This window comes from Colias philodice, chromosome 24 (assembly GCF_061535455.1).
Source record: "Colias philodice isolate Cphi_HAF_F1 chromosome 24, ilColPhil1 Martin Lab GWU primary, whole genome shotgun sequence".
Taxonomy (NCBI): domain Eukaryota; kingdom Metazoa; phylum Arthropoda; class Insecta; order Lepidoptera; family Pieridae; genus Colias; species Colias philodice.
In genome coordinates this window covers 713,104-725,191 of record NC_143109.1, presented here as the reverse complement: position 1 = coordinate 725,191, position 12,088 = coordinate 713,104, and the positions used below count along the sequence as shown (strand labels likewise).

At 47.1% G+C, this 12,088-nt stretch overlaps 1 protein-coding gene across 1 annotated transcript in view; it reads right to left on the bottom strand.

Annotated features, from left to right (window-relative positions):
* Nucleotides 1-12,088, bottom strand: part of Vinc (vinculin) — a 54,925-nt gene that overhangs the window by 14,489 nt on the left and 28,348 nt on the right. The window contains exons 2-8 of the mRNA XM_089710419.1: nucleotides 6,258-6,365; nucleotides 5,744-5,889; nucleotides 5,354-5,459; nucleotides 4,765-4,866; nucleotides 3,985-4,117; nucleotides 3,196-3,277; nucleotides 2,743-2,860 (exon numbers count right to left, since the gene is read on the bottom strand). Coding sequence (XP_089566545.1) covers nucleotides 2,743-2,860; nucleotides 3,196-3,277; nucleotides 3,985-4,117; nucleotides 4,765-4,866; nucleotides 5,354-5,459; nucleotides 5,744-5,889; nucleotides 6,258-6,365 — 795 coding nt within the window. The remainder of the gene's footprint in view (nucleotides 1-2,742; nucleotides 2,861-3,195; nucleotides 3,278-3,984; nucleotides 4,118-4,764; nucleotides 4,867-5,353; nucleotides 5,460-5,743; nucleotides 5,890-6,257; nucleotides 6,366-12,088) is intronic.

Here is a 12,088-nt window from a genome sequence, read left to right as displayed (position 1 = left end):
GGAAAATTTCTATACGTTAGGAAAATTTCTATACGCCAGGAAAAATCCATAAGTCGGAAAAAATTCTATAAGCTGGAAAATTTCCATAAGACAGGAAAATTTCTATAAACAAGGAAAATTTCTATACGTGAGGAAAATTTCCCTTTGCCGCATATTATATAGATAAGGAAAATTTGTATAAGTCAGGAAAATTTCTATACGTCAGGAAAAATCCATAAGTCAGGAAAAATTTCTGTCAGGAAATTTCCATAAGAGAGGAAAATTTCTATACGTCAGGAAAATTTCTATAAGTCAAGAAAATTTCTATACGCCAGGAAAAATCCATAAGTCGGGAAAATTTCTTTAAGCTGGAAAATTTCTATAACAAAGGAAAATTTCTATACGTGAGGAAAATTTCCCTTTGCCGCAAATTTATATAGATAAGGAAAATTTCTATACGTCAGGAAAAAATTCTGTCAGGAAAATTTCCATACGTCGGGAAAATTACTATAAGCTGGAAAATTACTATAAGAAAGGAAAATTTCTATAAGCTAGGAAAATTTGTATACGTCAGGAAAATTTCTATACGTCAAGAAAATTTCTATACGTCAAGAAAATTTCTATACGTGAGGAAAATTTCTCTTTGCCGCAAAAATTTCTATAAGTCAGCAAAAATCCATATAAGTTACACTTAGATTGGTTGCAAATTTAATACATAATATGGAATTTTTTCCACGATCATACAGCAAAAAAAAATTTAATTGCAATTTTAACATTGTTCCGGACTGCGGACAAGGTTGCAAAATGAGATTTATTGTCGTCCCAATGTACCATTCACTTGACCGTAGTTTGAAAACTTTTGGAATTATTGTGAATTTATTGTCTTGACTGACTGGAGTAATTGCTCTAAACCGTTTTTAGGCGATTGTGAAGGTAATATTATTATTTACTAGCTTCCGCCCGCGACTCCGTCCGCGCGGATGTCGGTCTTCGCGTGGATGGTTTATTTCTCCATTTTGAGTAACTCTGACAATGACATCTTATAAATATCTATTGGACCCAAATACGGCTAGGCCTATAATAATACGCAACGTGTGTTCGCGGTTCTACAGAACAACGTCTATGGATAAAACTGAAAAATTAAGACTAATTTTTTTCTACGTATTTTTCCAGGATAAAAAGTATCCTATTTTACGCCCAGGATAATAAGGTATAATTATACCAAGTTTCATCGAAATCGAACCGGTAGTTTTCACGTGATGTCTTCACATACAGACAGACAGACAGACAGACAGACAGACAGACAGACAGACAGACAAAAATTTTTTTAACCACATATTTGGGTTTGGTATCGATCCAGTAACACCCCCTGCTATTTATTTCTTCAATATTTTCAATGTACAGAATTGACCCTTCTACAGATTTATTATATGTATAGATTTAATTAAGTATTTAATTTGATAGATAAATTAAAAAATAATCAGAGAGATAATGTAAAAAGCAGTTTTAATCCTACTAATATTATAAATGCGAAAGTTTGTGAGGATGTGTGTGTCATGTGTGTGTGTGTTTGTTATTCTTTCACGCAACCGATTACAATGAAATTTAGCACACATATAGAAGGTAACTTGGATTAACACATAGGGTAGGTTTTATAACGGAAATCCCACGGGAACGGGAACTATGCGGGATTTCCTTTGAAAACGCGGGCGAAGCCGCGGGCGGAAATCTAGTTTCAAATATGATGTGTGCCGGATCCTATAATCCGATTCGTACAATACATATATTTAGTATTCAAACTAAGTAATTATTCTGTTTGCACTTGTTACAGGATAATTTGAAAAAATAATAAGGATCCCCATAATAATTTAAAGAATAGCAATACTTTAACCACGAGGCGGTATAAAGTCGTTACTATTGTTCGTTAACAATTATGCGCTAATTTACATGGTACAGTTTACAACTTTTCGACAGTTTACAATTTTACTATATACAATATTTTTTTATAATATTATGTTGTAATGTATCCTTAGATTAAGTATTATTGTAATGATTCTAAGTGTGCGTCCACACTGAATGCGCGGTGGCGGCGGCCTAGGCGGGCGCGACGAGCGGGCGCTCGCGGTGGCCACACCGACGCGCGAGCTCAAGTAGCGGTTCGACGTTTTTCGGGTGTTGCAAACTTTGGACGATTTGCTATTTTTACTGGACAGTCCGATTTTGAGATGAGATCATTATAGAAGTTGTACACGAAATAAATAAAACAGAGGAATAACGGGTGAATCTTATATGAAGAATTGAGATTATACCCTACAAAATTACTGTGGTGTATATAAGTGTTCTAGATTGAATCGCACTTATAAATAAAGAAGTTTCACTTCAACAATTAAGTATTTACCGCTATTTTACGAAAAACAATAAAGGATATAATATAAGAAGTCGAGCGACAAGACCGAACTGGTTTGATACCCCCGCCGTCCGCGCATTGGGTCGCTTGCTGACTAGGCCCGTAGTGTGGCCAGAACGCGCGGATAGGAAAGTTTGAAAACTACGCGCGCTGGCTCGCTCATTACCGTCGCACTAGGCTTCCGCCATAGTCATTTCAATGTGGACGCAAAGGCGCGTTTCATACGTTTGATATTTCGCGCCCGCCGTCGCAACCGCGCTAGGCTCGCAGTGTGGACCTGCACTAAGAGCAATAAAGTATTAATAAATAAATAAATAAATATTGTAAACTTACTGTGACGTATACACATTACTCACATTCAAGAACTCATGCGCAGCTCCCGCTTTACTATGTATTTGTGTCTGAAGCGCTTTCAGCACTGCAATGTTGTCCTTTTCGCCGCCATCTTCTATGTATGACGTCAGTTGGAGCACCCTGTGTGTAGGAATTGATGGAATTATGAACTCTATACAAATCTGTATATACAATTTTGATGTATGTGTTATACATATTTTTTAGACTTACAAAATATTTAGTTGATTTCTTTTATTAATTTTATCAGGTACTTGGCTAACAAATGTTGCATAAATCTTTCATTTATCAAAGCAACCGCTTTTTCAAGATTTCAATAATGTATTTGTTTTTAAGCAGACACCTGGATGTATTAAATTAGTCGATAGATGGCGCTGCTTAACATAAATCTCAAATCTCAGTTTAATTCAGTCCAAGATAGGCTGAAAGGCAAGTGAAATATTATTTGTTGTTCTTACCTGATAATTTCATGGATTTCATCCGCCATACGCTGCGCTAAGTAGTTCCTATTTTCTGCAGCGTCTTCTATTCCCTTACCACCTGCAAAAAATAAAAAAAAAATTGGTTGTCTGTAAAGTCGGTTTACTGACGATAGTTGAACGTGACAACGTCCGATTGTGCTTCTTTGTCGCTCGTTCCGCGCTCTCACTTGCACTTCAAGCCTCACACGGAACACCTCAGAGCGAGGTAACGCCGCATGAGTCATGTTTTTTCGTGCGTGCAGCCGGCTTTATCGAATTATAAGACGTTGTCACGTCAATAATTTAAACTTAACTAAATTTATGTTTTCACGGATGCATGTGTATAAACTATAAATATTTATAGCTTCAAACATAAAATAATACCTTTCTAAAAAACTACTTGCTATACTCGTATTTTCCGGTTTTACTTGCGAATTCGTTTAATAAAATTTACATCAAGTTCTGAGCCAAACTCCATACATATCCCACCAGCCACACTTGCAAAACTATCCTAACATAAGAAATAAAAAAATAAATTAACGTTACCTTAATAACATCTATACTAATATTATTTGAAGTTTGTTTGTTTGAACGCGCTAATCTCAGGAACTACTTATTAAACGATTACTAACTATGATTTGAAAAATTCTTTCGGTGTTAGATAGCCCATTCATTGATGAAGGCTATTGGTTATATATCATCTCGCTAAGACAAACAGGAGCGGAGCAGTGCGGGTAAAACCGCGGAGCACAGCTAGTAATAAATTAAAAAAAAATAATTAATTACCTTCTGCCAATATATGTATATAAATCTTCATAGCACAAATGAGTACGGGCGCCAATTTCTTCACGCTCTCGAGACACTGGGCGAGCGTCTCCGCGTGTGGGGGGTGCGTTAGTTCGGCTGCACGGGCTGCTACCTGCAATGTGGACCTTATTACTATTACATTAAGGTTTATATTTGGTTTTGGTCAAAGACTACGAATTTGACGGGTGCGTCCGCTGCTTCCTGGAATGTGGACCTTATTATTATGAAGGTAAGGTTAATTTTTAGTTTTAGTAAATGATTCGTCGGGTGCGTTAGCGTAACTGCATGCGCTGCTTCCTGGAATGTGGACCTTATTAGTACCGGGCCAAGGTTTATGTTTAGTAAACAATGTCATGGGAATTAGGCGGTTTATTAAGAACTGCTGCACGGTTTGCTACCTGGAATGAAGACCTTATTACTATGATGGTAAAGTTTATAACGTAAACGTGTAAATATGGATAAACGATTGCTTATAATGCGCAATACAATGTGTCTTATTGTTATGATTGTAAGGTATATATTTATTTATTTGAACACGTCGTCATCGTTTCAGTTATTACCATGGATATAATATTAATTTTTGATTATGTATTACATTCTCTCAGGATCATTGCCACATTTTCGACATAAGTAATTTTTACAGAGATCTGACGAGACTGTCCTTCTCGAAAAATTTCGATCGTTTTGCTAAAAATACCCGAATAAATAAAACCTGCAAAGAAAATTGAAGAAAATACTTTCTAATCTTCTTCAACATACCTCTCTAGCCGCTTTCGACAGCGCCGGCGAGATGTCCCTCAGGAACTGCACCAGGTCTTCCATCGTGTCGATCACTTCAGCCACACCGAGGTAGTCCAATACCTGGAAAACATCATCATCATCATCATCATCATTTTAGTTGGATTTAATAGTAATTTAAGGAATGTATGGTCTTGTTAGTGGAGTAGTTACTTTAATTTTTAACTAAAAGTACAATACTTATTGCATAGAGTGGGTGCAACTATTTTTACTGGAAAAATTATTATGCTATATTTTTCCTATAATGGAAAATAATTAAACTTAATTCTTATAGTATATGCTTAAATAAGAACTTCTACTACACCACATAATGTTTATTATTACGAAATAAGGGAGTAGTTTCTAGGACTTAAAAGTGATATTTTTAAGCTATTGCATAGCTTCTATCGCGGGCCTTGAGCGCGGGGACCGAATCTAGAAATTCCGTAACGAAAAAACCTCACGCTCCCCACTCCGATGGGCACGGAGGTGTGGCTTGAAGGCATAGCATGCAATAGCTTTACCGCGGCAGTCCCCCGAGTGCCACACGTCTTTTTTGTATCTTTCTTACCTTTTTACACTCTTTGACAATCTTCCTCACTTCAGATTCGTCAAAACATAACAGCAACGCTGATGTCCCTTGCAGTATACCACGGGAGCCTTCTATCAGCTTTTTCCTGTACAACGAAATAACAGTCTATTCAAAAGAAATTACTTATAAATCAAAATCATGCTTAAGGTTAGTTACTTTCCATTTTCTTTATGTCTTTCCTTATCTTTGTTAATAATACATGACTTGGGATAAACCATTTCTCTTGTTATTTGTTACGACAAGCTATAAGCTCCTGGTCTCTCAAGTATATTTTGTTCTCACCTACCAGGCGATCATAAATCCAAGACAAATTTCCTGTCCACCTAGTTACTTGAGCCAACTAAATTAGCCTTCTATGACCACACTTACCTGGCCGGACCGGAGTACGGGTCAGATCGCAGCATATCAGACGCCTGCTGTAGTAACGTGGCAGCGCCCTCCACCCGCCGGAGTGCGCCCGGCATGTCCGCGCGCAGGATCGTGTCGTCCGACGACTCGATTGTTTCGTGTCCCACCTGGTTATAATGGAGAACTTATAACATTCTGCAGAAAAGTGTTCTATTGAGGACTTAGAGCATTTAGCAGGAAAAACAGTTTAATAGAAAACTTTTCTGGAACAATAGCAATTCTCTGGATTGATCAATCATAAAATTTTGGTAAATTGCTATACTATTATCAAAGTCTTTCCAATATATTTTGACAAGAATAATATTTTAATGGCAAAAATTGGCGAAATTATTGCCTGACAATAGGTAACAACATATTCTGGGTATTACATCTCTCTTCTCTTCTTATTTCTTCTGAGATTTTATTAAGTTCTTAGGAACTACTTTAGATAGCCCTGGTCACCTATTTTTTAATAGAAAGCTGTCTAAAACCTCACCTTAACCAGATTATTGACGGCGAGCGACACAGCCTGCACGGGCCGCGCCAGATCTGGCATGGCGTTGCCATCTTCGGCTTCTTCGTGGAGGATCACCAGTCGAGATACCTGGAATGAGGGATTTGGTAAATTTTATTGTATGCTGTCTCTTTTGACTAACCCAAAATTAAGGTTTGAGCTCATCCTGATGACTAACTTAACATTTACTTTAGACTCAAAATATCCAAAAAAAAAGTTATTTCTTTGAAGTAGAAAATTTCCTAATTTTAATTACATTCAGAATGTTAAACTATTTGGTTTCCAAACAATTCAATATAATATCAATTCAAACAACTTAAATCATAAATGTATAGGTAATATCCTCCAGAAACAATGAACTTGGTCAAGAATGTCAAGATAGAGCAAGTGCACAATTAATTAGATAAGACTGAAATAACAACTTTAACTGCAACTGTGGGGGGCCAATTGGGGATGTAATAAAACCCGCCTTTTCTTAATTCAGTGGACTGTATTTCTTCTTAATAACGATGTACAATTTCTTGATAATAACGACGTACAATTTCTTCTTAATAACGACGTACAATAGCTTCTTATTACTATATACAATAGTAGTAGGTACACTGAGCGACGACTGTTGACCATGAGACTTCTTGCTTCTTGCTGTTGCTCAAGTGATGAGCTCTTGACTGTGCGGAGTGGTGTGTGTTATGCGCAGCAAGGGTCTTCACACACGCGGCCTCCGTTAGGAGGCTGCGTGGGGGATGCTGTTCAGGACGATTCGTCCTCTGCAGCAGGTTGATAGCGCTGCCCGCTAATACGGGCAGGTCACTGGGAGGACGAATCGCCCTGTTTGGGGATAGAAATATTTGTTAATTGGGGCACAGTATAGGAGACTGTGCCCGACTTTTTAAACCTTTTCGCATTTTGCGAAGACTCGACCGACCTGTGTTTGGTTTTACGAGCCCGTCTTAGACTTGTGTCTAAGCCGGGGACGGACAGGGAACCCGGGAGCGACACAAAACCGATGGGTGTGATAGGAGGCGCCAATTGCGCGTGGGAGTGGGCGGTGGATTGGCTGGGTACGTTGTGTACCGACTGTGTAGGAGTTATGCAGGGTGAGGCGACAGACGGCGCGATAGGAAGCGCCGTCGCAGGCGGAGCTTGCGTGGGTGGGGGCGTTGTATAGGATTGCGCTATTTGCGCGTGGGAGTAGGTTTGGTAGGAGGGAGTAGTGAGGGGCGCACAGAGTGCGTGGGCGGTAGGTGGCGCTGGAGGCGCAGTGTATGGTGCCGGCATTGTTTGCAATGCCGGTGGTGAGGACGGCGTGTTCGCCTTAGGAGAGGGGGGTGGTAGTAGATCGCGCGGATTCGGACGACGCGACCCGGGAATGGCGCGGTGCGGAGCAATCTCTCGGAGATGGGAATGAGAGGAGGCGTCCGCCCGCGAGAACATGTTTTGGGAGAGACGAAGGATAAACTCATCCAGCGTTTCTACACCGAGATCGCTACGTATTAGCTCGTTTCTCACATACCTCGGCGCACCGACGATAGCGCGTAATGCGAGTGACTGCCGCGCACGCATTTTGCGGCGCAGGCTTTCACACACATACACATACCAGGCGGGCGCGGCGTACGTGAGGAGCGGCCGTAGGTAGGTTTTATAAACGCTTACCTTTATACGCAGCGGGAGTTCAGAGTATAACACCGGACGAAGTATGGCGTGGGCGGCTTTGCACTTGTTAATTACCTGCTTCACGTGGCTGTTAAAGCGAAGCCGGCAATCAATAGTTACACCTAGGTAAAGGACGGTATCGGACCATGGGATCTGCTCACCAGCCAGAGTGAGTTGGTGGGAGGGAGTCAAACCACCGAACCGAATCACCTGTGTCTTTCGCGCGTTAACAGATATCCGCCAACGATCGAAATACGCAGGCAACTCATCAAGCCAGCGTTGCGCCTTAACCATCGCATGCGTTGTATTCAACGATGCGGCGATTAAAGCTACATCGTCGGCGTATAGCGCGAGGATTTGATTAGAATTTGGCGCGGGGGAGGGGAAGTCATCTGTGTAGGCGGAGTATAGCGCGGGCGATAAACAGCTGCCCTGCGGGACACCCGCCTGCACAGAGTGGTTTCGGGAAATGGCGGGGGACACGGAAACGTGAAAGGAGCGGTCCGTGAGGAAGGAGTGCAATATCCTCACGAGCCGCGCGGGGCATTGGGTAGTGGTAAGGATCTTATATATAAGACCCTCGTGCCAGACGCGGTCGAAAGCCTTTTCGATATCTAGGAATATTGCGACCGCTCTCTCATTCCTGTTCAAGGCGGAGCTAACATGGTGCAATACTCTAGATACCTGAAGGGTGGTACTGTGTGCCGAGCGGAAGCCGAATTGCTCAGCGCGCGGCGACACGTACGGACGCAGCATAGGCAGCAGTAGTGACTCGAACACTTTGGAGACTGTGCTCAACAAGGTGATGGGTCGATAACTGCCCGCTAAGGAGGCATTCTTGCCGGGTTTGGGGATCATTATTACGCGACCGGTTTTCCACACTGAAGGGAAATGACCGGCGCGCAATATACCGTTAAACAGCCGCGACAAAGCCGCGACTGTTTTACGGGGGAGGTGGCGGAGGGATTCGTTCGTCACGCCGTCCTCACCGGGCGCTTTGCGCAACTTTGTACGCGAAATCGCACGGCGGACGGCGGACGGGGAGGTGAAGAATACTTCCTCAGCGGGCGGTATCGGTGATGCTAGAAAACCTGATAGGTGTTCGTTCACCACTGCTGCGTGGGCGGCGCTCGACGGCGTCAGGGGGTTCGGCTGAAAAACTTGTGCCAAATGTTCGGCGAACAAGTCAGCGCGACCCTGAGGGGCGTATATATAATTACCCGCGGAATCGGTGAGTGGGCGCGCGGGGGCGGTTGAGGATTTAAGCCTGCGACAGAGGTTGTGGAGCGAGGGCCAGTCCTCGGCGGCCGAGTCGATCGCACGGTGCCAGCCCTCGATCCTGTTCGCCTCAAGCGCATCGCTAACTTGCTCACGCAAACGAGCAAGTTGCCGCTTGAGGGTGGGACAGCGCGAATGCTGCCACTGCCGTCGCAGAGCTCGCTTCCTCTGGATAAGGGCTTTAATGTGAGAGGGAATAGGGGGGAGTATGGACGTGGACGGTTTGAGTGTCGTGGCCTGGGAAAGAGCGGACTTGAGTGCTTCATGCAAGTCATTTGCGAATATCTCCACGTCCTCGGCGCTTGAAACCGCGCGTGAGGGCGTGGAGCGCTCAAGCGTATTCGCAAATAACTCCCAATTAACACAGCGGCGGGAGTAGGATGGGGCAAGCGCGGAACTGTTTGCGGTGATCTCGACCAATACCGGCAGGTGGTCTGAGCCGAGATCGTCCACAATAACAGTTTGCGTCATCGACTGGCGGATCACATTGTGAATCGTAAAGTCGATGACGTCCGCTTGGTGGGAGTCTGTACGAGGATAATGAGTAGGTTCGGAAGGGCCCTCCATAACAATGTCGTTATAATCGATAATGTTATAAAGGGCTTTGCCGTTGCAACAATCGAGGCGGGATAGCCAGTGCGAATGCTTACTGTTCCAGTCACCCGCGGCGATCGTCGGCACGCTCGAGGCGAAAAGACGTTTCACCTCGTTCGTGTCAACTCTCCCCCCGGGCGGCCTGTATACAGCATACATTCGCAGCCTGCCCACCGGAAACTCCGCCTCGATGCCGAGCGCGGAAAAGGATTGGGATGTGAAAGCGGGGAGTGGGGTGTGAGGGATGGACTTGCGGATAAGGATCGCAAGTCCGCGGTACTTACGCCCATACGGGGAGCATTCGTCCTGTCTGTACGAGACGTAGCCAGACGCGCTGAGTTTGTCAGGCGCGCCCAGGTGCGTCTCGTTTAGGAGGACGACGTCTACTCGTTGTTCCCGCATGAGGTGGCGCAGTAGTGTCGCTCTCTCCTTGCTGAGCCCGCTCGCGTTCCAGTAAATAAAGCGTGTACTCACTGTTGAACGAGACTCAACAGGCCCTGCATCAGGATGGGTATTGGGTCGGCGCCTTCCTCCAGCGCGTCCATCGTGCTCTGGAGCACCTGGCACGCCGCTCGTATGACCGTCCGCTTGGCTGGGTCGAGGTGTGCCGGTGCTGAGCCGAGCTGTGTCGAGCTGGGTCGAGCTGTGCTGCGTTGCAGTACTCGGGCGGGTTCGGGCAAGTTCGGCTGTGTTCGCTGCGCCGAAGTTACCCGAGCGGAGATCGGCGGTTGCGCTCGTGTGCGCTCGGGCTGGCGCTGTTGCGCATGCGCCGGCGCCTGCGGAATGTGCGCGGGCGGGCCGGCGGGGGGCACAGAGGCGGTAGCGGCCCGAGGGGGCTGCGTGCGGGAACGCTTCTTACCGCTGCGCCCCTTTCGGTTTCTTCTTGCGGAGATGGTTGCGGGGGCGTTGTTCGCCGCCGCCATGAGACCAGTGGTGGGGGCCTCACCGCGAGGCACCGGCTCCACGGGCGCGGGTGGCGCCGCCGGCGCGCTAGGCCGCACATTCGGTGCGGCGCGCGGCGGCTGCTGCTGAGTGGTCGTGGTGCGCGCTATCGGGCCCGCCTTTTTGTTGCGGGCCTCGCGCCGCAGCACCGGGCAGGAGGCGTGGTTGGCGGGATGTGGTCCCGCGCAATTGGCACAGATGGGGGGGGCGTCCCTTGGCCGCGGGCAGTCCGCGGTCGCATGGCTCTCGCCGCAACGCACACAGGCAAGCGGCCTGTGGCAATTGTGCGACGAGTGCCGGAAGCCCTGGCACCTGTGGCACTGCGCGGGGCCCCGCTTGGAGCGCCACGCCTCGATGGTGACGCCGGGCATGTATAGCAGCTCCTTCACTGCGTATATGCCCGGCGTGAGATTCTCAGTCTTCCTCAGAATGACGAGGAAGATACAGCCGGGGCGCCCTTTCCGGGCGCGGATGGGCCGCGCAAACTCGGGGTCATATCCCCGGTCGCGCAGCGCGGCCATCAACTCTTCGGGCTCCGTGTTGACTGGGAGACCGCGGACGGCGACCTTAACACTGCGCTCCGCTTCAGGGGAGTAGGAGAACCAAGAAATCTCCACTCCCTCCTCCTGAATGCGGCGCAAGTATCGGTCGACCGCCCGGTATTCCGCCTCGTCCTGAGGCGAGAAGCGCACGCCGGTCCCGTAGGCGCGCGCACTTACTTGTCGTCCCAGCGAGGCGGTAATGTTTCGCAGGTGAGTCGCCCAATTTGGGAGCGACTCAACCACGATAGGCGGGTAGCGGGGTGTCTTCGACGCGCTGCTAGGCGGCGCCGTTGTTGCAGTGGTGGATGCGGGGGCGGCAGCGCTAAGTGGCGCTGCTGTCGCTCTCGGTGCGGGGGCGGTCGGCTGCGCAGGCGCACTGGCGCGCTGCATGCCGGACGGGCCCGGTTGCGGCTCCTCGGCCGCCTCCACGTTGATACGGCGGGGGCGGCGCGGATCGCGTGGGTGGAGCGGTGGCACGGCGGCGCCTGCACTTACCGCCGCGTAGGTGGGCGGAACGGGTGTGGCTGCGGCCGTGTCTGTCTCCATGGTGTCTGCCATGGCGGTGGTGGTAGCGGGTGTAGCGGGGAGGAGGGCGGGAGTCTGGCAAGGCCGCTTGGCCTGCGCCGACTCGACCTGGTCCTCCTCCTCGTCGCTGCTGAGGGGGCGACGGCGCCTCGCCCGTGGCTTGCCCGGAGGGATCGGGAGGACGGCAAGTTTTGCCAGTAAAACCTGTTCGTCTTCCGGCGAAGGCTCCTCCAGGCAGCCCGGCGGTATGCGCGCCAGGTCGCCTCGTCTCATCTCGAT